Source organism: Rhineura floridana, chromosome 12 (assembly GCF_030035675.1).
Source record: "Rhineura floridana isolate rRhiFlo1 chromosome 12, rRhiFlo1.hap2, whole genome shotgun sequence".
Lineage (NCBI taxonomy): Eukaryota > Metazoa > Chordata > Lepidosauria > Squamata > Rhineuridae > Rhineura > Rhineura floridana.
Window position 1 is genome coordinate 13,264,681 of NC_084491.1, and position 27,450 is coordinate 13,292,130.

At 41.0% G+C, this 27,450-nt stretch overlaps 1 protein-coding gene across 7 annotated transcripts in view; it reads right to left on the reverse strand.

Annotated features, from left to right (window-relative positions):
* Positions 1 to 27,221, reverse strand: part of BIN3 (bridging integrator 3) — a 173,941-nt gene extending 146,720 nt beyond the window's left edge. For 2 of the 7 annotated variants that reach the window (XM_061593416.1, XM_061593412.1), the window contains exon 1: positions 27,131 to 27,221. In XM_061593416.1, the coding sequence (XP_061449400.1) occupies positions 27,131 to 27,138 (8 nt within the window). In that variant the 5' untranslated portion in view covers positions 27,139 to 27,221. Of the gene's footprint in view, positions 1 to 1,906; positions 2,046 to 27,107 lie in introns of those variants that run through there. The other 5 variants (XR_009758752.1, XM_061593417.1, XM_061593419.1 and 2 more) reach the window with 5 other exon arrangements.
* Positions 27,222 to 27,450: the final 229 nt, after the last annotated feature.

Genomic DNA, 27,450 nt, shown 5'->3' on the forward strand with positions numbered 1-27,450 from the left:
GTGTAAAAGACTATGCAAGGTGTGAAGTAAGTGATAGCGAGAAGTATTTTCTGCTCTCACATAATTAGAACTCGGGAACATCCAATGAAGCTGAATGTGGGAAGATTCAGAGAGACTAAGGAAAGTACTTCTCCATGCAATGCATAGTTAAACTATGGAATTTGCCCCCACAAGAGGCACTGGTGATCACTAAGATGGATTTACAACAGAATTAGACAAATTCATGGATGATAAGGCTACCAATGGCTATTAGCCATGATGGTTATGTTCTGCCTCCATTGCTGGAGGCAATATGTCTCTGTGCATAAGCTACTAGGAATCACAAGTGGGGAGTGGCACTCAGGTCCTGCTTGTGGGCTTCCCATAGTCCTCTAATCGGTCACTGTGAGAACAGAATGTTAGACTAGATGGGCCTTTGGCCTGATCCAGCCAAGCTCTTCTCATCTTCACTGTATCCCAATTCTCTTGTTAGATGCTGAAGCTCAAGACACTAAGCTAAAGCAGGACCATTGTCAGGGGGAAAGGCGGCACGCGCAAATTGAATTAACCAGTGGCAGATCCTCTGCACAAAGAAAACACTCAGAACTGAATGTTAGAAATAAAGTTCATTCCCTTTTTATGCAGGACTCCCAGAAAACAAAGTGATACAAAAGCAAGGCATATTTTACACTGACATTTGGGAAGTGGGATGGGAGCCCCTCAACAACAGATTCTCCCTCCCCAGTCATGCATGCTTTAACTGTCTTGTTCATTTCAGAGTTTGTTGCAGCTTCAATGAATGAGCCTGACCTCCCACAGCCTAGTCTGCGCGTCATTGAGACCCTTTACGTCTTCGGAGAGAGAAAACGTACGGCATTCCGGCGCTCCATGAATAACCCAATTCATTCAAGAAGCAGCAGCACAAACTCACCCTGGCCTTCTCGGCATGAATTAGCAACTATTACAGTCAATGTGGTCTCTGCCAGCTATTGACCAACTGAACTGAGGGTGATTGTTTGCTTTTACACACAGACAAATCTCTAGAGTTTGATCCCTCTGGCATTCACATGTAAAAATGAGGCCACCATATGCACAAGAACTGACGCGCAATTTGCTGCTAAGAGAAACAGGAATTACAGATTTCTGAAAAAGTAACCATCTTGACAATGACCCCTTATTTCTCAATGAAATAGATTTTCTGAAATTCAGCAGTTCCTCACTCTTTGCTAGAACATAGTGCTTAATAATGTGGGTAATATGTACTCAAAGGCCCAGGAAACTTAAGGTTACCACCAGTTCTCTACCTGATCATATGAAGTTGCCTTATACAGAATAATATTGGCCACCTAACCAAGTATTGTGCGTCTGGGACCTTATGGATGCAAAGCATTTGCCCTACCACTGAGTTATGGACCCACCCCTAAAAAGAAAGTCACAAGCCTCTCATCCAATCCAAAATGACCAGCATGGGGATTGAACCTGCAGCTTTACAACTTCCTCATGCCCTCTACTTTGAGTTTATTTTGCCATGTTCTCAGACCCATCTTTCATAGAGCATGGCAGCCAAGCACACAGTTTTAAGGAGGGTCTCAGTGAGCTCTGTTCAAGGAGAGCTTCTTGCAGGAGATGAAAGCAACATGCAAAACCAGAAATGCCTCAGCTGACCTGTACCCAGAAGCAATTTACAGTTGTTTCACCGTAGATCCCAACAGAGTCTGTTCTGAGAGATTTATAAAGTTTTTCTACCGCTTAACAAAAATGACTAAGTCCTTTGTTCAATAAGATTTCATAAAAATTAGATTAAAAACAAAATGCAGCTATTTATCACAACTAAAACAGAGCAGCCTGCAAAAAAAATTAATACTCTTGAGTCTAGAAAAACTTGGATAAACGCGTAAGTTTAGTGTTAAAAGGCTGCATGAATTACTTGAGGGACAGCATTCTTTTTTTGTTGAAGGAGGTACCAGATGGGAGCCTAGGCTTTGGTTTAGGGCTGGCATTGATGAAAAGCAGGGTTCTTCTGTCTTTAACAGCTGTGTGGCAGGCAGAAATTCAACAAGTCAAGCCTTTTCTAGTATGGAAATATAATTATGGGAAAAGTTAGCTTAGATTGTGTCCAAAACAGAGGTCCTAAACAAACAATGCTTAGCTACTAAACAAGCCTAACTTGGCAGAAATCCTCCTCCAAGCCACACAGGAGGAAGAGAGGAGCTGCAAGAGCCCAGCACTCCACTCAGGCTCATCTACGGCTAAAACACAGCTTGGTATTACATGCTAATGCAGTCTGTGTGGGAAAATGTGCATATCACCTTTCTTTGTAGGATACATTCCTGTGTGACAGTGATGTGTAGTCTTGGGTCCGAAGCAGATTTAAAATGGGAAATGTGCCCCCCTCAAATCATAAAAGAGTCACCATTCCTTAAAGTATGTTTTTTAAAAAAAAGTTAAAATAAGTGTTGTTGCTTCAAGATTAATATATAAAGAGTTCTTCCCAAGCCCCAGTTAATTTATCTTCAAAACCATCCTGTGAAGGAAGTCAGCACTATTCCCATTTTACAGATTGATCAAATTAATCCAGCACAACTGAGCACTGAAACAAAGTTCCATTCATACCAGGCAATGTCTTATCATATCATACTGTATCATGTGAGTATGATATTAAGTAGGACTAGAAAGATTAAAGATTTCAAGGTTAGGCTGTCTCTATTTCTGTTGATCAGATCTACAAAAAGGTCGTTTTCTCTTTTCACTTCATTAATATACCTGGAAAAGGCTTAAGAGTCAAACGAGGTCCTCATTGGTTTGCATATAATAGCCAGCTTGATATTCTGCAAGCCAAATGTGTCGATATTCTGCAAGCCAAATGTTTCCCCTTAGTTACACCTGTACTGTGTTGTTTTTCAAAAGCAATGCAAAACTGTAACGGGGGGACACTTGTAAGAGGCACTGTGCTAACTGTTGCTTGAGATACAAATGCAGCATTCTTCTCTAGTTTCATTAGGTGTTGAATGTCCCCAAAAAAGACAATGGTGGATACAGGTTTCAGATCCTGGTGCTGCTTTTATAAAGCTGACTTCTGAGGGTTTGGTTTTTTTTAAGGTCAACAGAGAATGCACTAATTTTGCACACTTGATCCTTGCCAATCACAAGACACTCATGCACAGCCCACAAGGCTTCCCAGTGTGAACTGTGAACAGCTGGTGAAGGCCAAATAGGACAGAGTTACCAATCTGGTGATTTTCGCTGTACTTTTAAATTTGCCATTACCTTAGGAGGCAAGACTGTGGAGACTTTGACAGTCCATTTTCTTCTGTGAGGAACATATATAGAAAGACCAAAGGATTGAGGAGAAAACCAGGCAGAAGACGCTTAATGCCTTAAGCAGCAGCAAGGTTAACAGGGCAGGGGAAACGTTTGGTTTGTAGCCCAGTAATCCAAAGTGTTATTGATACACATAAGCTTCATGCTGCATTATACCTGCTAAAAGAAAGCATTTGATAAATGTTTCTGAGGCCACACCAAGTTCACTTACATACAAAGAACACCCTGCGAATGATCTTTCCCAACTTCAATCCTTAATTAGTATACAAAAAATAACTCCTTCTATTGCTCTCATCAACTTGGGGGAATATTTTTTTTCCACTCAACATTGTGCGAAATGCATAAGCAGAACATTTGTCAGTTTTTAAGTTTTCCCCACACCCGCATCATTATTATAGGGTTTTCCCCCCCTCCTTGAAAAAGCTCAGAATTATTACATCAATGTGTCATGCTGTGGATTTTGAATGCAATTTTGTTTTATAATATCAGTTTCTAGATTCTATCAGTGGGCTTTTAGCAAGTTCTGATTTAAACACGAAGGGGGTTCTTAAAATAAGTAAGAGCCCTTTAGGGAGTTCATTTTCCAAGGATAAGATAACACTCAGTTCTATTTTGTAAAAGATTTAATTCACATCTTCTTGTTTTGAACTAAAGAGCATGCAAATAATATCTCTGCCAAACACATTCACCCTGAAGAGCATCCTGCTTATTACATAGCTGAGGCAAAACCTTACAAGAGTGCTAAGAATGCTGCCAAAGTTGGTTAGTTTATATCTTGCATTGATGTTGGGGCTGGCCCAAGACCTTGTGCTGCCTGAGGCAAAGGACAAGATGGCACCTCCTCTCCACTCCATCTACAGAAGCCAAAGGGACGGGTAGTTGACTCTTACTTAGCACTTACCTAGCAGCAGCCTAGCTTAAGTGGCACCTTGGTACCGCTCCCTGCCAACTGAGGTGGCGACTTCACTCTCCCTAATGGCAAGGCTGGCCCTGGCTGGTGTGCTAATGTAAGGGCAGCAAACATAGTGTCCTCTGGATGCTGTTGGACTACAACTCCCATAAATCCTGACCATTGGTTATGACTGCTTGGGGAATGTAGATGTCTGGAGGGCACCAAGTCAGCTGTCCCTGTACTATTACATGAGAACATGGTTATGAAATTATCACAGTAACATAATCACATTTCTCAAAGCAGGTTCCTCACACCCCCAGTGGAGAGCTAGAGCTGTCCAGCTTTCTTGGAGCACCATAAATGTGGCTGAACATACACAGATGGGATAGACAATGCCAATATAAAGGGGGGGGGAAGCACTGCCATGCATGGGTAGCAGATGACACACACAATGAAGATACAGCAGGAAATTCTACCTCATGGCTTGGAAGGTGGGGAGGACAGAGGCTGGAATTTGAACCTTTGAGGAGGGCTTTAGGAATTTCTAATCTAGCTAGAATAAAACCCAAAAAGCACAAAGCACCATCAATTCACTGCTTCATATTTCCATTTCTGCAATACTAAGCAGATTCTGTGTTTTCTGTGTGTACCAAATTAGGTCCAAGCTTTCATTAAATAAAAAATGGTAGATTTCTAACCCATAGCTGTAGGGGCAAGCTTGGAAGCACACAAGAAAAAACAATGGAAAGCAATTGTTTATAGAAGCTTACGTTAATTCTAAATGCAATTATTGATTCTAAGCGTTTAAAGTCTTGTGTACAGAAATGTCTTTCCTAACTATTTGCCCAATGCTGTGCTGCACTGGATGGGATGAGAAGGGGGTAAGGATGGTACACCACAGAGCTCCTGTTGCCATTTTCCCAACAGAAGTTCCCTTCTGCTTTTTGAGCAAGTGCCATGGCCTGCAAACTGATTGCTCCCTCCCCAGGAAATGGCTCTAGAAGAAATAAGGCAGAAGAAGATCTAATCATTGTTCAGTTGTGTGCTATACTGCAGAGGGAAAGGGGCCTTTTGCTGAAATTGCGAAGGAAAAAAGGATGCTGGAAAATACAAAACATGACTGGTTCTCGTCTAAGTTCATGTCTGCATGTGGCAATAAGTATTGAAAATGTGTGTGCCTGTTCAATAAACATATTGCTTGTGCTTTGGAGTAGTCAGTGTATGCAGCAAACCTTCTCATACCATAGAGCACCCTATTACTGACTGCCAGCCTTGAAATGTATGGCTTATAATCGGAACAAACTGAATGCACAACTGACAGACTTTGCTGGCATTGTGCCCAGGTGACAGAGATGCTGACTTTACTAATGCAGAGAAGTTTATATTAATCCTGAAGAGCTTCGACAGAAAGCAGAAAATTCCAGTGCACCTAATCCAACAAGACAACTGTCAACTTCACTTGTTAGCTGAAAATCTTTATTACTCCAAATAACAGGGGGAGGCAATGAGAACGGAGATGAATTCTTCCAATGCACAAGATGAATCTGCAGAGCTGGCAGCCAAGATAAGGGGGGAAATCAAACATTTGACTTGTAAACCAAGCACAGTTGAACCAAAACTGCTGAGAAAGGATAAACAAGGAATCTAATGATCACATACAGTACATAAACAGCAAATGTCTGTGCTTCCATTAAAAAGTTCCAAATCCGTTCAACTGTTCTGCACCAAAAAGGTACGGTTTAAAGTATAAGCATCTGTACAAGGAGTTTAATTAAATGTTGCTTACAGACTTTGAATTCAAGGGTCTTCCAAGTCCACCTTAGCGCTCAGCTGCCTAGTCCAAGGCTATCAAGATCCTTGGTAGAATGCCAAAAGCTAAGCTCAAGGCAGCTAGAAGGGTCTTCCCCCACCCTTTTCCAGAAGAGGCCTACTGTGCCATAAGAGCACATCAACCAACAGCATCAAGAGTGACAGGGTAGGCAGAGAAGTAAGTGGCTGAGTAAGAGAACAGAGGGCAAAAGGGGCAGCATGTGAGACAGCCCACATGATATCTGTGGATAACAGCAATGTTCTCAATTTCTAGATTTCTAAAATGTTCTAAATTTCAGCAATACTTGTAAGGCTCAATTAGCTAATTCTTTGGAGCCAACAACACTGGCCTAGTTCACACATAACACTAAGCTGTGCTTTGTTTAACAAACCATTAGTTGGTCACAGGTTGTCTCTTAGAGAAATAAATCATGGTTTGTTTCTCCAGAGTTTGGTTTTCTTTCCAGCTGCTCTTGCCTCATGCCTTTGTAGCTTGGCAAGTGTCTGAGGTGGGTTGGCCCAACAAACCATTGTTAAGAGCAGAGTGTCAGGTTTACATGTGACATCAAGCCATAGTGAAAATAAACCTAGGTTTATAAGCCAATAAACCATGGCAGTAAACAAACCATAGTTAACATGCTGGACAGGTTTTGGATAATCAGATACACTATACTTTATTAAAACATAGCTTAGCACCATGTGTGAATGAGGTGATTAATTTTATAAGCATTCAGTGCTATTGTCTATGTAAAAGGGACAACACCAAAAAGATCAACACAAATCCCGATCAATTCTGCACATCCTGATCAATTCTGATGCTAACAGAAGCTTCAAACTAAAAAAGGGCATTCAGATTTTATGGGAAGGAGGGGCAGGTCATTAGTGCAGTCCCATGGTGGGGGGCAGCATCCAATGCCTAGGCACAACAATCAAGTATTTAGCAAAGAGTTGAAAAATATCCGCACCCAGCATTTTTCCAGTCCTACAGACACAGAATCATTCCGTTTTGGTTTCAGAGAGTAGATTGGCTGGTATTTAATTGCTGCAGGAACTATATTTCAAACTGAGAGAGGGAACATTATTTTATTTATTTATTTATTTATTATTTGATTTATATCCCGCCCTTCCTCCCAGTAGGAGCCCAGGGCAGCAAACAAAAGCACTAAAAACACTTTAAAACATCATAAAAACAGACTTTAAAATATATTAAACCAAAACATGTTTAAAAACATTTTTAAAGAGCTTTAAAGACATCTTTTTAAAAAACTTTTAAAACATCTATTTTTTAAAAACGAAGGTTTAAAAACATATTAAAAAGCAATTCCAAAACAGAAGCAGGCTGGGATAAGGGCTCAACTTAAAAGGATTGTTGAAAGAGGAAGGTCTTCAGTACACACCGAAAAGATAACAGAGATGGAACCTGTCTAATATTTGAAAAATGGAAATGGACTGCTTTCAAGTCGATTCTGACTTATGGCAATGCTATGAATAGGGTTTTCATGGTAAGCGGTATTCAGAGGGGGTTTACCATTGCCTTCCTCTGAGGCTGAGCGGCAGTCACTGGTCCAAGGTCACCCAGTGAGCTTCATGGCTATGTGGGGATTCTAACCCTGGTCTCCCAGGTCCAGCACTTTAACCACTACATCAGACTGGCTCTCTATCTAATATTTAAGGGAAGCGAATTCCAAAGGATAGGTGCCACTACACTAAAGGTCCATTTCCTATGTTGTGAAGAACAGACCCCTTGATAAGATGGTATCTGCATCTTGTGATGCCCCTGTAGTGTTTGTATAATATTTATGGTAAGTACCGATTTTGTAGGTTAAATATGGTAAGTAGAGTGAGTTGGGGGGGGAGTACAGGTGATGGAATGTTAAGGAATGTTGTGTTGTGACTGGCTGAGTGTCTGGGTGGTTGAATGTATACATGGGAGAATGACAGTGGGGGTTCAGTTCTGGTTTTGGGTTGAAGAGGGTGAGGGGTGGATGTGTATTTAGACAGGTAGTGAGGCAGGTTTAGGACTAAAGTATATGACATAAGAGAAACTATAATATGTTGATGATCATTTATACGTAACCACACGCATGACAACTGAATTCAAAGTAATCTTGTTTATTCCCAGTATTATTTAATAAATCTGTTTGGTTTAATAACACACCTGATCCTTGGCTGGGTTCATAAAGAGGAGAAGGGTGGGCAGAGCAAAAACCAAAGCTGGAACCAGTATCTATGGTGAAAGCGGTTAATGTATCAGCAGCAAGTATCCAAAGGCAACCCAGGGCTGTAGCCTTTAAGAAAGAGAAAGAGGGGTTGTGGCCTGAAAATGTACCTAGACACTTAATAGCAATATGTTAAAGGAGGAGACTAAGGCAAAGTCTCACAGCAGCATTGTGTTCCAGTGTCAGGTAGTGATGTCTAATGGTGGGATCATGAGAGATCAGTGTCGGGGCCAGCGCAAGAGAGGAGGTCTGACAGCCCTCATTTTAGACCTTAGAACATTAGACTCTGGTCACAGATATCTGATCAGTCTTAAGTCATTCTTTTTTCAACCTCAGTTTATCACATTTAAAAATTCTGTACATGTAACACATTCTGTAACACATTCTGTTTCCTGACTCCTAACTGAGCAGAGCAGAGGCAGCTGTCTCAGTTGGTCCACAGGTGAGGAGATATAGGCAAGCCAGCTTTCAGAGAGTGAGCAAACAGAGCGAGTGAACAGAGAGAGCAAACAGGAGTTTGACAAAGGAGTTCGACAGGGGAGGTCAAGGGGAAGGTCCCTAAAAAAATAAATAATAATAATTAATTCTCCTTCTCCAGTGCACCGCATACCAGTGGGACTCCCCTGCTTCTGTATGCGGACGACGCTGCCCTCCTTTCCCTTTCCAAGGTGGGCCTTAAACGTTTACTGCGAGCTTTCAATTAACCATAAACTATTCTAAAACTAAAATATTAGTATTTTCTAGACGTAAAATTTCCGATACATGGACAGTGAATGGACAACAAATAGATTTGGTTTCGCAATACAAATATTTAGGCATCTCCTTCCACTCAACGTTAAACTGGGCCACCCATATACGGATTGCTGTTTGGAAGGCCCGAAACACTGTAAAAAACGTCCTTCGTTATTTTTTCTACAAAGGGGGGCGTTACGTACCTACAGCAATCCAGGTGTTCCAAGCACAAATTATTCCACAGTTACTTTTTGGTGTGCCACTGTGGATTCATGCTTTTAATTCATCAGCTGAAGCTGTTCTTTCTCTTTTCTTACGTCGAATATTGGGGGCATTAAGATGTGCTCCGGCAGCAGCTCTGAGATTAGAATGTAGTCTGCCTTCCATTGAATGCCAAGCGTGGCTGATGACCACAAACTATTGGGCTAGACTATCCTATGAAAAACCTCCGGGATATTTAATATATCTCTGGAGAGATTCATTCAATTCAAATTGGAATATAAAACTTAAGAGCAAACTTTCCTTGATAGGCCTTTCAATTGAACATTTAGCAACACATACCCCTACTTCAGCTAAAAGTGTAATACGGTCCCGCCTCAAAGACATAGATTTACAAAATGCCGTATGTATGGCTACAAAAACATGCTCGCCCATTCATTTTAATCTAAAATTCGAGCCCTTCATCTACGCCTCTTACCTGGATTTCCTTACGGTTCCAAAATTATGTCTGGCTTTTACTAAGGCCAGATTTAACTCTCTTCAGTCTGCATTACTGACAGGGAGGTATCAAGGAATTCCCTATGAACACCGCTTGTGCCCTTGTGGGAAGGGTAACATTGAAACACTTACCCATGTTTTGATTAATTGCCCTATTTATGAGCACATACGATGCAAGTTTCTATCTGCCATAATGGAAAGCAGCCCTTTGCTGGCTCCGGATAATGTGGTTCGCTATTTTTTATCAGGAACAAATAGAGCACTTACTCTTAAGGTTGCTAAATTTATATACGCTGCGCAATTGGTACGAACCGAAGTGCTGTCCAGTTAATTTGTATTTATATGTATATCAAAACCCTAACAGACAAAATGCATTGTTTTTATCCTCTATTGTTTTTACTTTTATTTTATTTGGCTTGTATTATATGCCCATAACAGGACGGGTCTTTGACCGCAATAAACATACTACTACAGTGGGACTCAAGTTTACCCTGAAGTAGGGCACAACAAAGCACAGGTCACTCCAAAACAAGTAGTCAGAAACAAAAGGTAGAAGAGAGTATGAACAGGAAGGATACTCCAGTGGTTGTGACCTAAAAGGTGTGTGCCATGTTTGTTTTCTTGCCTGAGAACATGGCATACACATGCAACAAGTGCAAGCTCGTGGCACTGTTGGAAGAAAAAGTGAGAGGCCTGGAAAGGCCGGTGGCCACACTGAGCACTATAAAAGGTAAAGGTGTCCCCGCACTTGTAGTGCAAGTCGTTTCCAACTCTTACGGTGACGTCTTGCGACATTTACTAGGCAGACCATATATATGGGGTAGGATTGCCAGTTACGTCCACGGCCTTTCTTTACTCCCCAGCATATGCCGGGTACTCATTTTACCGACCACAGATAGATGGAACGCTGAGTGGACCTCGACCCCTTTTACCGGATATTCGACTTCCTCCTTTTGTTGGAATCAAACTCCGGTCGTGAGCAGAGCTTCGGCTGCATTACCTCCGCTTACCACTCTGCGCCACGGAGGATCACACTGAGGACTATACAAGAAGATTAAGAGTTCTTAGACAGAACGCTGAAAGAACAGCAGCAAAGAGAAGTGGAGGTGGAAGTACAACAGCATATTGTAGCAGAAGAGGAGACTGCTTTCGAGAGGAGCAACAAAGTGAAGGAAACTCCGTGGGAAAGGGTGATAGTTAGGAGCAGAAGAGCTAGAAGACACCCTTCACCAATGGAACTATGGAACCGCTTTCAACCACTCGAGGAGGAGACTGGAGGACAGCCTGTGGTGGAAGAATTGCAGGAGACCCCATGTGACCACGAGCAAGAGGCTGAAGCTCAATCAAGCAAGGGCAATGAAACCACGCCCCACAACAAGAAGAGAAGAGTACTAGTAGTGGGAGACTCCCTACTGCATGGGATTGAAACCCAAGTATGCCGAGAAAATCTGTGGATTTGCCAAGTATGCTGTCTACCAGGAGGACGGATTAGAGATGTGACGGAAGGGTTGCCATCACTCATCAAGCCCACCGACAGGTATCCCTTTCTCCACATCCATGTAGAAACAAATGATACTGCCAAACAAAGCTATGAAGAAATCACATCAGACTTTGAAGCTCTGGGAAGGAGACTCAAGGACTTTGGGGCCCAGATACTTTTTTCATCCTTCCTTCCAGTATGTTGGAGTAGAAAGGGGGGGGGAATACTCTGTGTGAATGAATGGCTACGAAGGGGTGCCGACATCAGAGATTTGGATTCTGGGACCATGGGCTATGCTTCCTTGAAGATGGACTGCTGGCAAGTGATGGGTTGCATCTCACAAGGACTGGGAATAATGTGTTTGGCCACAGCATGGAGAAGTTCATCAGGAGGGCTTTAAACCGAATCCTAAGAGGGAGGGAGACGTAAACGTGGTGGTAACGTCTGATGAAAGCTTGTGCACAGTAACGGGAACAGAGAGATCAGCTCTAATAGGGCCCAGTAACAGTCCTCAGAAAAATGTAGTAAGGAAGCCAAGCCATAAATCACATGGTCTTCGATGTCTGTATACTAATGCGCAGAGCATGGAAACAAGCAGGACAAACTTGAACTCTTAGTACAGGAGGGTAATTACGACTTGATAGGTATAACTGGGTATGTTTAGTCTGGAGAAGAGAAGATTGAGGGGAGATATGATAGCACTCTTCAAGTACATGAAAGGTTGTCACACACAGGAGGGCTGGGATCTCTTCTCGGTCATCTCAGAGTGCAGGACACGCAATAATGGGCTCAAGTTGCAGGAAGCCAGATTTTGACTGAACATCAGGAAAAACTTCCTAACTGTTAGAGTCATACAACAATGGAATCAATTGGTAGTGCGCTCTCTGACACTGAAGACATTCAAGAGGCAGCTGGACAGCCATCTCTCGGGAATGCTTTGATTTGGATTCCTGCATTGAGCAGGGGGTTGGACTTGATGGCCTTATAGGCCCCTTCCAACTCTACTATTCTATGATTCTATGAATCAGAACAAAGCAAATTTAGATAGAATCACTTTGACTCTGAGATCTATTAGCAAATGAACTTCTTAGCTGTTCTGTATATGCCGAACACACTTTCAGATATGATAACTTTTAAAGTTTTTCTGCTCTCGATGGTGAGTACGTCACCTATTTCTGAAAATGATATGCAGAATTCAGTCAGACAAAGCTGGCCCAAATCCTAAAGCAATTGACCTCCAGGCCATTCCGCTTCCACTCCCACATTCCAGCGTAGTTCTGTTCTTTGAATGTCATGTAATCCAAATTCCCACAAAGTGACATGCAAATTGCCATTTGTGGCTCCTTTGGAACAATTTCTAAAAGCAGCAGCATTCAAATAATGGAAACTGCATTCTTAAAAGCCATTTGAGATTCAAAACACAATAATGCTGGTTCTGAAAATGTAATCTCAACACAGTTTGGACACAGTGCCTTAAGGAGGAGTTTGGATAATTTTGCTTCAGTTTTTGGTTAACCAGTTTGCTGTGTCATCTGAACTTCTCCAATATTGTGGTTAATCTTAAGGCTGGTTACTGGAAACAAGCCAAATCATCGTTTATGAAGCTCACTCTTTTCCACTAATTGTTGTTGTTGTTATGTGCCTTCAAGTCGACTGCGACTTATGGCGACCCTATGACTCAGCAACCTCCAAGAGCATCTGTCATGAACCACCCTGTTCAGATCTTGTAAGTTCAGGTCTGTGGCTTCCTTTATGGAATCAACCCATCTCTTGTTTGGTCTTCCTCTTTTTCTACTCCCTTCTGTTTTTACCAGCATTATTATCTTTTCTAGTGAATCATGTCTTCTCATGATGTGTCCAAAGTATGATGACCTCAGTTTCATCATTTTAGCTTCTAGTGATAGTTCTGGTTTAATTTGTTCTGACACCCAATTATTTGTCTTTTTCGCAGTCCATGGTATATGCAAAGCTCTCCTCCAGCACCACATTTCTTTTTTTTTTTCAATAATTTTTATTCAGATTTTCATAAAACATACAAGACAAAATCATAAAACATTCAAAGACAAAAAACAAAATCAAAAATAGTTAAACAAAAAGAAAAAAAGAAAAAAAAAACAAAAATAAAAAATAAAGAGTAAAATATTGACTTCCCATTTGTCAAAGATCAAATCAGTTATAAGTCTATAATATATAACAATCCTGTCTCTTAAGTCATATTATAAAATCACTTTCCTCCAGTAGTTATCTTACTTAATCATCAAATCTCATAAACATTACTTTATTCTTTCCACAAAAAGTCAAAGAGAGGTTTCAATTCTTTAAGAAATATATCTATCAATTTTTTTTTCCAGATAAGCATATCGATTAATCCATCTCATTACTAATTATGATAATCTTATTGTCATAACCATAGTCAAAATAAACATTTCAATTAATCCATCACATCAGAATCTGTTAGGTTCAATAATTTCAGTAGCCATTGTTCTATTATCTCTATTAGTTCCATTTTCCATCTTCCATCTTCAGTAGTCTTGTTAAGTCCAGTAATTTCAATATCCAATCTTCCATTATCAGTATTCCATAATAATCTTGCTGTCAAAGCCATAGTCATATAGTAAGAGTCTGATGGGAATTACCTCTATCCCAAATATTTTCTTGCCATCCATTCTGAATAGGTTGCTGAAATACTGCTGTAAAATCATATCTCTGTTCTTTTTTTCAAAATACACTGGGTCATCTCTTAAAAGTTTTTCCATTGTCACATGGCTGCAGTTAATTCCATAGATTTTCTCTATATTGGGCTCCATCACATCATTCCAGTCCAGAAGATTATCCATGCCATTGATAACTTTATCTCTAGAATCTTCATTCATTTCTTCAGAGATAACATTGAGTTCCAAACAATAGATTTTATTTCTAAAGTCCATAGACTCCAAATCTTGTTCCTGTTCCACGTTGGTTCCAATCTCCGGGATCTCCTCTCTCACAGGGACCCCTATTCCAGTCTCCAGGGTCTCCTCTCTCACAGGGACCCCTGTTCCAATCTCCGGGGTCTCCTCTCTCACAGGGACCCCTTCCAGGGTCACCTCTCTCACAGGGACCCTTATATCTTTAATCTCCTGCTTCATTTTACTCAATTCAATTTTCATTATCTCAATCTCATCCATTATTTTCTGAAACATAGTTATTTCCAGATTTTCAGCCACTTTCTTAATTGCCATTTTAAAAGAAAAATATAGGAAAACCACTTCTTATTTCAGCAACAATTGGGTTAATTCTCCAAACTTGGTGACATCACAGTATAAACAGAGCAGACAGCCTTATCTCTCCAATAGTTAAGTAAACAAAATGCAGTTCCCAGGATCGAAACAATTAATGGCAATCGTCAAGAAACAGATTCGTCAAAATAAAATAGACCAAAAAGAGAGTAGTCTCAAAACAGTATAATATTTTTCAAAATAAAAATCTGGAATAGAAATCCCTCTTCTGTGTATATCTTTAGAATGCAAATCCAGGACAGCTTTTTGCAACAAAAACAGAGATAAGCTATTAATTAGTGCGTAGCAGAGAGAAGTTACGGCTCCCCAGTGAGATGTCAAAAACTGATCAATCTGGCAAATCTCTTTTAAACAGCAACAATTTAAGTCAAGTAAAAGAAAAATATAGAAAGAAGGGTGCTTGCCTGTTAGTGCGTTCTCTCTTAGAAGATAAGATGAACGTTCGCTTTAACAGATAGAGCTTGCTGTTGAAAATCCGTCCCACCTTCGTCGGCTGGACCTCGTCCCATAAATTAATGAGATCTGGTCGTCCCAACAAAAATAGGCTTTGAGGTTAATCTCTTCGTTTCTCCCTACCCGGGAGAAGTTTAATCAGTCAAAAAAAAAAGAAAAAACTGACTGATATATCTGAATAAGCTTCTTTTGAGGCAGGAGCCCGTCTCAAAAGCAGGCACAGGCTAAGTCACCCTTCCCGGAAGTCCCCCTCCAGCACCACATTTCAAAGGAGTTGATTCTTCTCTTATCCGCTTTTTTCCCTATCCAACTTTCACATCATGACATAGAGATCGGAAATACCATGGTCTGAATAATCCTGACTTTAGTGTACAGTGATACATCTTTGCATTTGAGGACCTTTTCTAGTTCTCTCACAGCTGCCCTCCCCAGTCCTAGCCTTCTTCTGATTTCTTGACTATTGTCTCCATTTTAGTTAATGACTGTGCCAAGGTATTGATAATCCTTGACAAGTTCAATGTCCTCATTGTCAACTGTAAAGTTACATAAATCTTCTGTTGTCATTACTTTAGTCTTTTTGACGTCCAGCTGTAGTCCTGCTTTTGTGCTTTCCAGGAGAGAGTGTTATGTCCAGTAGTGGAAAATTCAGAAGTGCAGGGGCCCTTCATGATAGTCATAGGCACACACACCCCCTTTTGCTGCTGGGTTGAGAATGAGATACTTGTTAATGCCTTCTTCCACACCCCAAAAGCCAAGAAGCATGAAAGGGGGGAATGTTAGCTACTTAAAAAAAGTCTTCTCACTGGATGACTCACCTCCTTTTACTGATTGGCTCCAATCAGTAGGAAAGGTCAAGGAAGCATGTTAGAAGACTCTTCTCAGTAACAAACATACTCCTCTTTCATGCTGATTGGCTCATAGGGTGCTGGAGACATAGGGATCCTGCTGGGACCCTATTCCCATAAAAGTAAGGGGTGTAAGACCCCCCCAAGGCCCCAGATGACTATACCCCTGGTTATGTCAAAACATAGTTTCTCTCTTATATACCCAGACATTTGATGGCTGAAAGGGACTGTTAGTGGCAACCTGAACATGACTCATAAAAGAATGTTTTTACCTGCGTTTTAGAATGTTTTTAATCGTAACTGTGTTTTTGAATGTTTTAAGTGTTTTTAGTATGGATTTTCTTTTTCTTCTTAAATTGTTTTGTTTGTTTGCTGCCTTGGGCTCCTTCAGGAGGAAGGGCAGGATATAAATAAATAAATATGGAAAATATAAAGCAAGTGGGAGCCAAATCTTCTCCCACTCTACTTTTCTATCCAAACAATGTGTGTGTTTATTTTTGGCATTCATTCATTGCCCATTTAACAAGGTCCTCTGGGCAGTTTACAAAACAACTTTAAAAAGCTATTCCACCCCTCACCAACAAAATATAGGACACAGCGCCAGGGCTGCGGAGTCGGAGTTGTGGAGTTGGAGTCGGAAGCAATTTTGGATGGAGTTGGAGTCGGTAGAAATGTACCAGCTCCGACTCCGGCTTCAAAATAAAAACTTTCATAGGAATTTAGGAAAGTTTTCTTGTTCAGAAATTTTAATCAAATAAATATACAGTATTTTATGTTCTATCAATCTAGCCTGATGATTCACGTGGTGGTGATGAAATGCCTTGTGCTACCATTTTACTACAGTAAATTTGTTATTACTAGTTAATATATATTTGCCATTTATGAAGGAGTCGGACAGTAGAAAAATAGAGGAGTCGGAGTCGAAGGTTTGGCGTACCGACTCCACAACCCTGCACAGAGCTCCACTGGGAGAAAAACTGCTTTTAAAAAGCAATTTCAGGAGTGGGGGTAGAGTACAGGGCTTTATAGCTTACCCTCCCACTCATGCTGCATTTTATTTAATACCCACCTACTAACCAACAGTTCTCAAGGTAGCTTACAATATAAAAAAAATACAATATAAACCTAGTATATTGGAGCAAGAAGAGTGAGATCCTAAGCAAAAATAGCAATTTTAAATAGCACCAAATTCCTGAGTGAACAGCAGTAAAACTCAGCAGAAAAAGTGCCAAAAAATGTAAGGGGAGTTCCAGATATGAGGGGTTACCACAGAGAAGTATCTGGCTATGGTAGCCATCTACTTCATCAAAGAAAGTGGAGCCATTAATATACAGCCCCCAATGAAGATATCAATGACTGGGGCAGTTTCATACAGAAGCAGGGGGCCCTTCAGATCCTAAACTGTTTAGGACTTTATCTCTCCCTAACACACTAACACCCCTGCTGCTTTGTAGCTTTGGAGGCAAACCAATTCTTCACACACATCTGCCACTGTCAAATCTGGTGTGTCCCAGAGTGTTAAAGCTAGGAACTGTTGCATAAGATTTTAAAAGGTTTCCAGGAAATAAGGAAATAAAAAGTAGTTAATTCTTTAGAATTTTGCCACACTTTTTTAAAAGTCTCTTGATTATTGTGTATGTGGCAGAGATCTCCTGTGATATCCTAACACAATTTCTCAGTATCCAAACTCAGGAAGAAATCACAAAATACATACTTACTGTATGTAACTGAAACCAATGGGTTGTATCTAATCCTAGTCCTACGAAGTGTAAACCCACTGAAGTTAATGGACATGACTAACTTTCACTAATTTCAGTGGAGTAGGACTAGCATTCAAGACAACTCTACAGGGCTTAAAACTCAATGAGATTCCAGAGTGCTTCATTTTGACTGGAAAATGACTACAATAAAACAACAACAAACCATGGTTTCAACTTGGCTAGAAATCATGACTTGTAAGGGAGAAACAAACTACAATCTTTGATTCAGAAGTAACATGGGGTGAAGGCTTCCTGTTTTGATTATCTGGCTCACACCAAAATGGGAGTGACTGTGCAGTAAACCATGGTCAGCCAGAACATCTGGGTTTTTGTGATATGCAAACAGTCATTAACTGCATAGCAAGCCACCATCATGCAATATAAAAGTACTGTATAGTAACATGCATGATACTTTGTCTCAATAAGAAAGTACAGGTTAACTAACACCATATGAATTTAGAGATGGTATACATGAATAACTATAGTTGCAAATTGAGTTCACTGTGGGAGTTACCACAAAGTAAACACACATAGGATCAGGCTGTGTATGATTTTGTCCCAAACCGTCATGTACAGAAGAAGCCCATTTTCTTAAATCTGTATTTACTTACATTGCATAATTTATTCAGTTTGCTAAAACATGTGAATTTTTGTGGCAACGACTAAGGTGGCTAAGACTGAGAAACAAAATCTGGAACAGGCAGGGAAATGAGTAAAGAAAACAGAAAGAATCTCCATTCCTAATCATCACCGGACAATACTAGACTTCTACATATGTTCCCTGAAACCAAATGGCTAGAAACTTGCTTTTTTAAAAATATATATGAAACTATATGATTCTCTAAGTAACAAGTTCCATACCAAACACTGTTTCATGCTTATGCTGTATCCCATAGATTCACAGACACTGCTGTATCTTACTCCCCTTGCTTACAATTAATCTACTGGTAACTGATTTTGCAGGTCCCCTCTGTAGTCAGATTATTGGCCTACCTAGACAAGGTCTGTCTATTCTAACTGGCAGCGGCTCTGTAAGGTTCTCAACTGGAGGCCTTCTTTGTGCATTGAGTACCAAACTTTCGTATGGCAAAGCATGTGCTCTACCACTGAGTAATGGTCCCTCCCCTAAAATATAAGAAGCAGCTTGAGGGTCAGCAGCTGCCTTCTGCTGAATGAGACTATTGGCCATCTAGCCAAGTATCATACTATGACTGCAGCAGCAACCCAATGTCTCTAGCATAGTGAGGCATTTGCCTTCTTTTTAAAGTGAAGTACAAGGGATCAAATCTGAGAAATCTGAGTGGAAAGTGTGCCCTCGGCCACTAAGCTATGCTCCCTCTCCAATTTTAACACAGACCATTTCAACAAAAACTAAGTTTAGCTGAGGTTAAACTCAGGGGGTAGGGAAACTGTGGTCCTCCAACTTTGGCTGACATTGTTGGAGTTAAACAACATCTGGAGGGCAAAAGGTTTCCCAGACCTGGTTTAAACTATAAAAATTAAGTCAATACCTACAGGTTTAAAAAACAGTCTGAAGGCTGTAATACAGTTCTGTTGCTGAGCCTAAGTAGTTTTGTCCCTGTCAGCTGCCTAGATGGGAGAGTGTCTGGGAGCCAAATGTAAGCTGTCTTGAGTTCCCTGGCAGAACAGTGGAGTAGAAGTGTAATAAATTGATAGTTTTATGATTTAATGAAAACAGTATTAGTTACCCGTCTGCTACTAGCCAGCCAGGCTGGGGTCAATTACATTTGAAAGAGAGAAAATCAAAACAAATATGCACTTCACCAAGGTCAGGAGACTTGGCTTCCACAATCTGCAAAAATGACAATTGCTAACCAAAGAAGGGTAATTCTTTTGGGGGAGAATGGAAAAAGAGACCACAGCTCACTGGTAGTGCACACAATGCTCTGCATGCAGAAAGTCCTAGATTCAAGCCTTGGTGTCCTCGGGTAGAAGGATCAGATAGCAAGTGATGGGAGTCTCTGACAAAGACCCTGGAAAGCTGCTGTCAATCAGAGGAGCCAGAGGAACAAATAATCTGACCTTGTATAAGGTCTGATCTCTGCAGGCACATTTAATGCATCAAGCTGCTTGGTATTACTGTTGTGAGGGCAGTGACAGTGATTTGCACATTTATTTCTAAGGTTGTGGAATTCTCCTGCACTGTCTTTGCCACCTCATTTTCATGGGGAGCCATTTTTGTGGAATAGATCACCTATGAAAAACAGAAACATAACCCTTATCAGGAAAATAGTTTCTTTGGTATGAGCTCCAGTTTTCCATGTGGGGTCTGCTTTTGCAAACATAGTTCCCTGTGTGAAAAAGAGATGGTAAAAATCAATTCACAAGGACTTTAGCATCTAAGAAACAAATATATCAATGGGCCCTATTTTAGACTTCTTGCAAAAGGTTAACAGCTGAAACTTTTTGGAACCTGCCTTTTGGGAACCAATATGGCAGTACCAAATGTCACTTTGTATTTGTTCAGCCACAAATCACTCCCTAAATCTGCTGCCTTTTGTTAGCACAACTTGCATATGTAAAACTAACAGCCTGACTGCAATGCATGCTTACTCATAAGTATTTCTCACGTTGGATAAAGGAACGGACCAAGGAATTTCAGAAGAAAATCACCCTGTGCCTTATAGATTACAGCAAAGCCTTTGACTGTGTAGATCATGAAAAACTACAGAATGCTTTAAAACAAATGGGGGTGCCACAGCATCTGATTGTCCTGATGCTCAACCTATACTCTGGACAAGAGGCTACTGTAAGGGCAGAATATGGAGAAACTGATTGGTTCCCCATTGGAAAGGCTGTGAGACAGGGGTGTATTTTATCACCCTATTTGTTTAATCTATACACAGAACATATCATACGGGAAGTGGGATTGGACCAAGATGAAGGAGGTGTGAAAACTGGAGAAATATCAATAATTTAAGATATACAGATGATATCATATTATTAGCAGAAACCAGTAATGATTTGAAACAAATGCTGATGAAAGTTAAAGAGGAAAGTACAAAAGCAGGACTACAGCTGAATGTCAAAAAGACAAAAGCAAAGTAATGACAACAGAAGATTTATGTAACTTTACAGTTGACAATGAGGACATTGAACTTGTCAAGGATTATCAATACCTTGGCACAGTCATTAACCAAAATGGAGACAATAGTCAAGAAATCAGAAAAAGACTAGGACTGGGGAGGGCAGCTATGAGACAACTAGAAAAGGTCCTCAAATGCAAAGATGTATCACTGAACACTAAAGTCAGGATCATTCAGACCATGGTATTCCCGATCTCTATGTATGGATGTGAAAGTTGGACAGTGAAAAAAGCGGATAAGAGAAAAATCAACTCATTTGAAATGTGGTGTTGGAGGAGAGCTTTGCGTATACCATGGACTGTGAAAAAGACAAATAATTGGGTGTTAGAACAAATTAAACCAGAACTATCACTAGAAGCTAAAATGATGAAACTGAGGTCATCATACTTTGGACACATCATGAGAAGACATGATTCACTAGAAAAGACAATAATGCTGGTAAAAACAGAAAGGAGTAGAAAAAGAGGAAGACTAAAGAAGAGATGGATTGATTCCATAAAGGAAGCCACAGACCTGAACTTACAAGATTTGAACAGGGTGGTTCATGACAGATGTTCTTGGAGGTCACTGATTCATAGGGTCGCCATAAGTCGTAATCGACTTGAAGGCACATAACAAAAACAACAAACAATAATGAAACATCCAATATCTTAATGAAAAAAAAACTCATTTTTCAGAGGTAGTAAGAGCCTTTATTTTATCCTTCAACAATTCACACCCCCCCATAAACAACACTTGCAATCTTGGTAGACTTCAATAGGATTTAAACCTTCATGTGTTTGGGATTACAGCCTAGATCAAAACCAGCTTTACCATTCTCTAATTACTCATGAAGATTTTAAGTATCTGTCAGCTACACAAAAATGTATCTCTTCTTAATGATAATTGACTGGCAAGGTAACAAAGTAATTGAAGTGTGGTGCCTTCCCCGCCCCAAGTTTAAAGCTTTCCTAACTTTTTCCCAGTCCAGACTTTTAGTTGCTCTACAATTATTTATTACACTAAGTATTTCAATTTTGGTTGATCCAAAATACTATTTCCTCCTTGATATAATTGCTTTTATATATAAATGCTTATTTAAGAGGGAGTCATTGATTTGGGGAAAACGTCTCAACAAAATATGTTTGACTGATGCCAAAGTAAAGGCCCACAGTTGGTTCAAAATGAATTTAGTAGAGCTGTACATAGGCAAGGTATATCTCTGAAATGCTACAACATAACATTCAGCCACACAACTTCCCAAAACAAATGTTTGGGAAATGAAGCAAACACACAAATGAATGAACTAAATGATAATAAGCATTTTTACACTAACTCATTAGTCAGCATCCTAGGAACTGTGAGCCTGAAACCGAACATATTCTGGACTGGAAAAAAGTAGCAATGTCTCCTAGGTCGCATGACAAGTTATACTGAAGAAAGAACTAAACAACAATCTATGAATTCTGTAGACCTGTAGGAGAATGTGGTTTTATCCCTCGATCCATTGGATTAGCTGAAGACAGGAGATGGACCCTGTTCCATGATGGGCCCTGCTATGGAAGAAGGGACCCCCTTCTTTTGTCTGGTGGGTTTTCTGGGCTGAGTGCAGCAAATACAATGTGTCATGCATTGGTCCAATATGAATGCTATGCTTCCTGGAAGATGGACTGCTGGCAAGTGATGGGTTGCATCTCACAAGGACTGGGAAGAATGTGTTTAGCCACAGCATGGAGAAGTTCATCAGGAGGGCTTTAAACTAAATCCTAAGAGGGAGGGAGATGTAAACGTGGTGGTAACGACTAATGAAGGATTGTGCACAGTAACGGGAACAGAGAAATCAGCTCTAATAGGGCCTAGTAACAGCCCTCAGAAAAATGTAGTAAGGAAGCCAAGCCATAAATCACATGGTCTTCGAAGTCTGTATACTAATGCACAGAGCATGGAAACAAGCAGGACAAACTTGAACTCTTAGTACAGGAGGGTAATTACGACTTGATAGGTATAACTGAAACTTGATAGGATGACTCCCATGACTGGAATACAGCAATTGAATGATATAACTTGTTCCAAACCAACAGAAGGAATAAAAAGGGAGGTGGAGTCACGCTGTATGTTAAAAATATATATCCCTGTACAGAAATACAAGAAGATGAGCTTGGTAGCTCCACCAAGAATATCTAGATTAACATTAATGGGGCAAGTAATGCTTGGAGTCTACTACCAACCACCCAAGCAAGGAGAAAACGAGAATGTAACTTTTGAAAAGCAAATTACCAATGTTTCGAGGAGGCATGATGTAGTCATAATGGGGGACTTCAATTTAATGGGAGATTTCAATTATCCCCATATCTGTTGGGAGACACACTCTGCCAAACATGGCCCCTCCAAGAAATTTCTGACTTGTATTGGAGATAATGTTCTCCTCCAGAAAGTGGAGGAAGCAACCAGAGGATCAGCTATCCTGGACTTGATTCTAACCCAATAGAGATGATTTGGTGGATGAAGTGGCAGTTACAGGAACTCTGGGGGAAAGTAACCACACCATAGTTGAATTCTTGCTTTTAATACAAGTAAAAGCTGAGAGTAGCCATATGCGCTACTGATTTTAATAAACTCAATTGTAAGTACGGTTCCATGGCAAGAGACCCTAATGAGAAAAGGAGACCAAGATGGGTGGGAGTTGCTAAAAAAGGAAATTCTAAAAGCTCAATGGCAAGCAATTCCAACAAGGAAAAAAGGGGGGAAACAGCAGAAGAAGCCAATGTGGCTTCACAAAAAGCTTAGAGATGACCTGAAAACAAAAAAAGACACATACAGGAAGTGGAAAGAGGGCCAGGCCACAAAGGAAGAATACAGGCGGATATCACGGAATTGCAGGGATGGTGTCAGGAAGGCTAAAGCTGAGAATGAGCTCAGGTTAGCGAGGGATGCTAAAAGCAACAAAAAAGCTTTCTTCAGGTACATACATAATAAAAGACAGAGAAAAGAAATAGTGGCACAGCTACTCAATGAGGAAGACAAAATGATAACAGATGACAAAGAAAAGGCAGAAGTGCTCAATTCCTACTTTGGCTCAGTCTTCTCCCAAAAAAGGCTCTATGACCCTCCCAGGAAACATGAAGTAGAAGGGGCAGGACTGGAGCTTGAGCTTGACAGACAAATGGTCAAGGAATACCTAATCACTTTGAATGAGCTCAAATTGGCAGGGCCCGATAAACTGCATCCTAGAGTATTGAAGGAACTGGCTGAAGAACTCTCAGAACCGCTGTCTATTATCTTGGTGAAATCGCAGAGGACTGGTGAAGTGCCGGATGACTGGAGGAGAGCTAATGTTGTCCCTATCTTCAAAAATGGCAAGAAGGAGGAAGCAGGGAACTACAGACCAGTCAGCCTAACAGCAATCCCTGGTAAAACTCTGGAGCAGATTATAAAGCAGTCAATCTGTAAGCACCTTGAAAACAATGCAGTGATTACTAGGAGCCAACATGGATTTATGGAGAACAAATCGTGCCAAACTAATTTTATCTCATTTTTTGATCGGGTAACCTCCCTTGTAGACTGTGGGAATGCTGTGGGCATAATATATCTCAACTTCAGCAAAGCTTTTGACAAAGTGCCCCATAATATTCTGATTAGCAAACTAGCTAAATGTGGGCTGGATGGAACAACTATCAGATGGATCCACAGTTGGCTTCAGAATCATACTCAAAGAGTGCTTATCAATGGTTCCTTCTCAAACTGGGGGGAAGTAATGAGTGGGGTACCACAGAGCTTGGTCCTGGGCCCAGTGCTCTTCAACATTTTTATTAACGACTTGGATAAGGAGGTACAGAGCATGCTTATCAAATTTGTAGATGATATAAAATTGTGGGGCACAGCTAACACCATGGAAGACAGAAACAAAATTCAAAGGGACCTTGATAGCCCTGAGCATTGGGCCGAAAACAACAGAATGAAATTCAGCAAGGATAAATGCAAAATTCTACATTTAGGAAAAAGAAACCAAATGCAGAGTTATAAGATGGGGATACTTGGCTCAGCAATATGACATGTGAGAAGGATCTTGGAATTGTCGTTGATCACAAGCGGAACATGAGCCAAAAGTGCCATGTAGCTGCAAAAAAGGCAAATGCTATATTAGGCTGCATTAACAGAAGTATAGTTTCCAAATTGCATGAAGTATTAGTTCTCCTCTATTCAGCACTGATTAGGCCTCATCTTGAGTACTGTGTCCAGTTCTGGTCTCCGCACTTCAAGAAGGATGCAGACAAACTGGAACAGGTTCAGAGGAGGGCAACAAGGATGATCAGGGGACTGGAAACAAAGTCCTATGAGGAGAGACTGAAAGAACTGGACATGTATAGCCTGGGGAAGAGAAGACTGAGGGGAGATATGATAGCACTCTTCAAGTACATGAAAGGTTGTCACACACAGGAGGGCTGGGATCTCTTCTCGGAATGCTTTGATTTGGATTCCTGCATTGAGCAGGGGATTGGACTTGATGGCCTTACAGGCCCCTTCCAACTCTACTATTCTATGAATATTTTTTATGTCTCATCTTGCCGAACAGGCCTTCTTATACCCCAAACCTGAATGTGCCACACACAGAGCCATCATTCTCCACTTTAAACACGTATGCTAGGACCTCACCTACAAAAAATGAGCCACAATGTTTGTTAGCTTAAAAAAAAATGTACACACAATGCCTCAAGTTTCTTGGAACTTTTGATGCAAAACAGAATGGCTATTCTTTTAAGATTACACTCAATACAGGTTTCTGTTTCATGGAGCTCTACAAAAGTTTTTTTCTCCCACAGACCACTTGAAAATTGTTGAGGGTCTTCGCAGACCACTTAATTATTTTCTGCCTGTTGTGGCAACTGTAATGCACTGTGCTAGAGGCTCTACGATTTTTAATTTAATTTTTATTGCTTCTTTTATTTCTCACATTTTATTGTATTCCATAGAATTCAAATTGTTATACAATAAAATACAATATAAAAAATAAATGATGCAATAAAAATACAATTAAAAATCAATCTGAATGAATATTTAATGCAATGGATGTGCTGTCTCTCACATATCCACAGACACGTCAAGGACCACTGGAACGTAGCTCATGAACCACAGTTTGGGAACCCCTGCTCTACAAATGTTCACATATTATAGAGGAATGATAAAGGAGGTGCTTGTTCCCTGGGACCATTAGTGTTTTTAATAAACAGAAAAATTCCCTTACTGGATCAGACCAAAAAGTCCATTTGGTCCATTATTTTGTTTCCATCTGCAGCCAAAAACGTTTACATAATCTACAGGCAGAGCATAAAGGCAACAAGTCTCCCTTGGTTTGTCCCCAATAGTTAGTTCTCAGAAGTACACTGCCTCTGAACACTGAGGTTCCCCTAGCTATCTGGCATATGAATAGTGGTCAGAAGGGGATTAGTGGTGCTTTTATAAGTAGCAAGATTACACATTATTTCCCATGGGCTGAGTAAATGCCCTAGGACATCTGCAACTGCAGCATTACCAAGCCAAGGATATATGCACCTGGTTAGTCCCTTGGCTGGAAGGCCACTGGGAATGCCCACATAAAAGCAGAATTTGAGTATAACAACTTTTTTTAGAAGAGCCAACAAGGTGTAGCAGCTGTCACAATACTAAGCCACAAAACTCACAGTCACCCTCTCTCAGCTTGGCATATCTTGTTGTAATTAGGAGGGGCACACTACATACACTACCTTGTGCTTCTTGGAGGAAAGGCAGAATATAATAAATGAATAATAACAAAAACTTAGGTATTTATTTACTGTATTTATTCATTAGATTTATATCCCACCCTTCCTCCCAGTAGGCGCCCTGGGCAGCCCAGGTAGCCCTAAAATAGAGCAGAGCAGAGGTCCTTTTCAATCTAGCACTCTGCTTCCCATGGTGACAACCGGATGCTTTAAAAAGAAACCTCGGGGAAAGAAAATCCCTCAATGGGAGAGCATATGCTTTGCATGCAGAAGATCTGATCTCCATCTACATGTATGGCTGGGACAGACCCCTCTCTGAAATCATGGGGAGCTGCTTCTGGTCATTATAGATAACGCTGAACTAGACAGACCAATGGTTTGACAGAGCATATGGCAGCTTCCTACGTTTCTAAGTTGCTCCGAAGCAAGAGGTGAAACCAGGAATCCCGCCGCCCCGCAACAACAGGTATTCAGAAATACACTGCTTGTGTATATGAGGGTTCCACTTCTCCCTCGTAGCTAATAAGCTTTCGTAGATCTAACGCCCAAAGGTTTTATCTATAACCCCTTTAAACCCTAATTGCTATTCTTCAAAACAGGTTCTGAAAAAAAGCTGATAAGGAGCAGAACTGCAATATTATACGAGACCGTCAGGAGTTGGGAGGCGGGCATCCGTGCGGAAATGAGGGTCAGGAGGGCCGTTTAGAAGCCCTGGAGGATCGACAGAACTGGGCAGGGTTCAAGAATCGGCGAGGAGGAACGGGCCGTCAGGTAACATAAGAAAGCAAGAATACCTACCCAGCCGCGCCCCCCCAACTCACCAACTCATGGTCCCCCTTCTGGTCCGAATCCTCTCCCAGAAACACCCGCTCTCCCACAGCGCAACTTCCGGAAGTGAGGTCAGGGACACACGTCGAGGGCCGCGACGTCACGCGCAATCCTGGGGGGCGGAGGCAGCGCGCGGGGAAGGGGCCTGTCTTGTGTAACCCTTTCTATGCTGTGTTCCCCGGGGATATCCCGAAAGTTCGGTCTTGGTAGAGATGCGGCGGCAATAGCAAGAGATGCAAGGGGGGAGGGAATGATGAGGATGTTCTTTTTCGAGCGGGCTGTAGTTTCTGTTGGTGTCGCGAGGGGTGGAGTT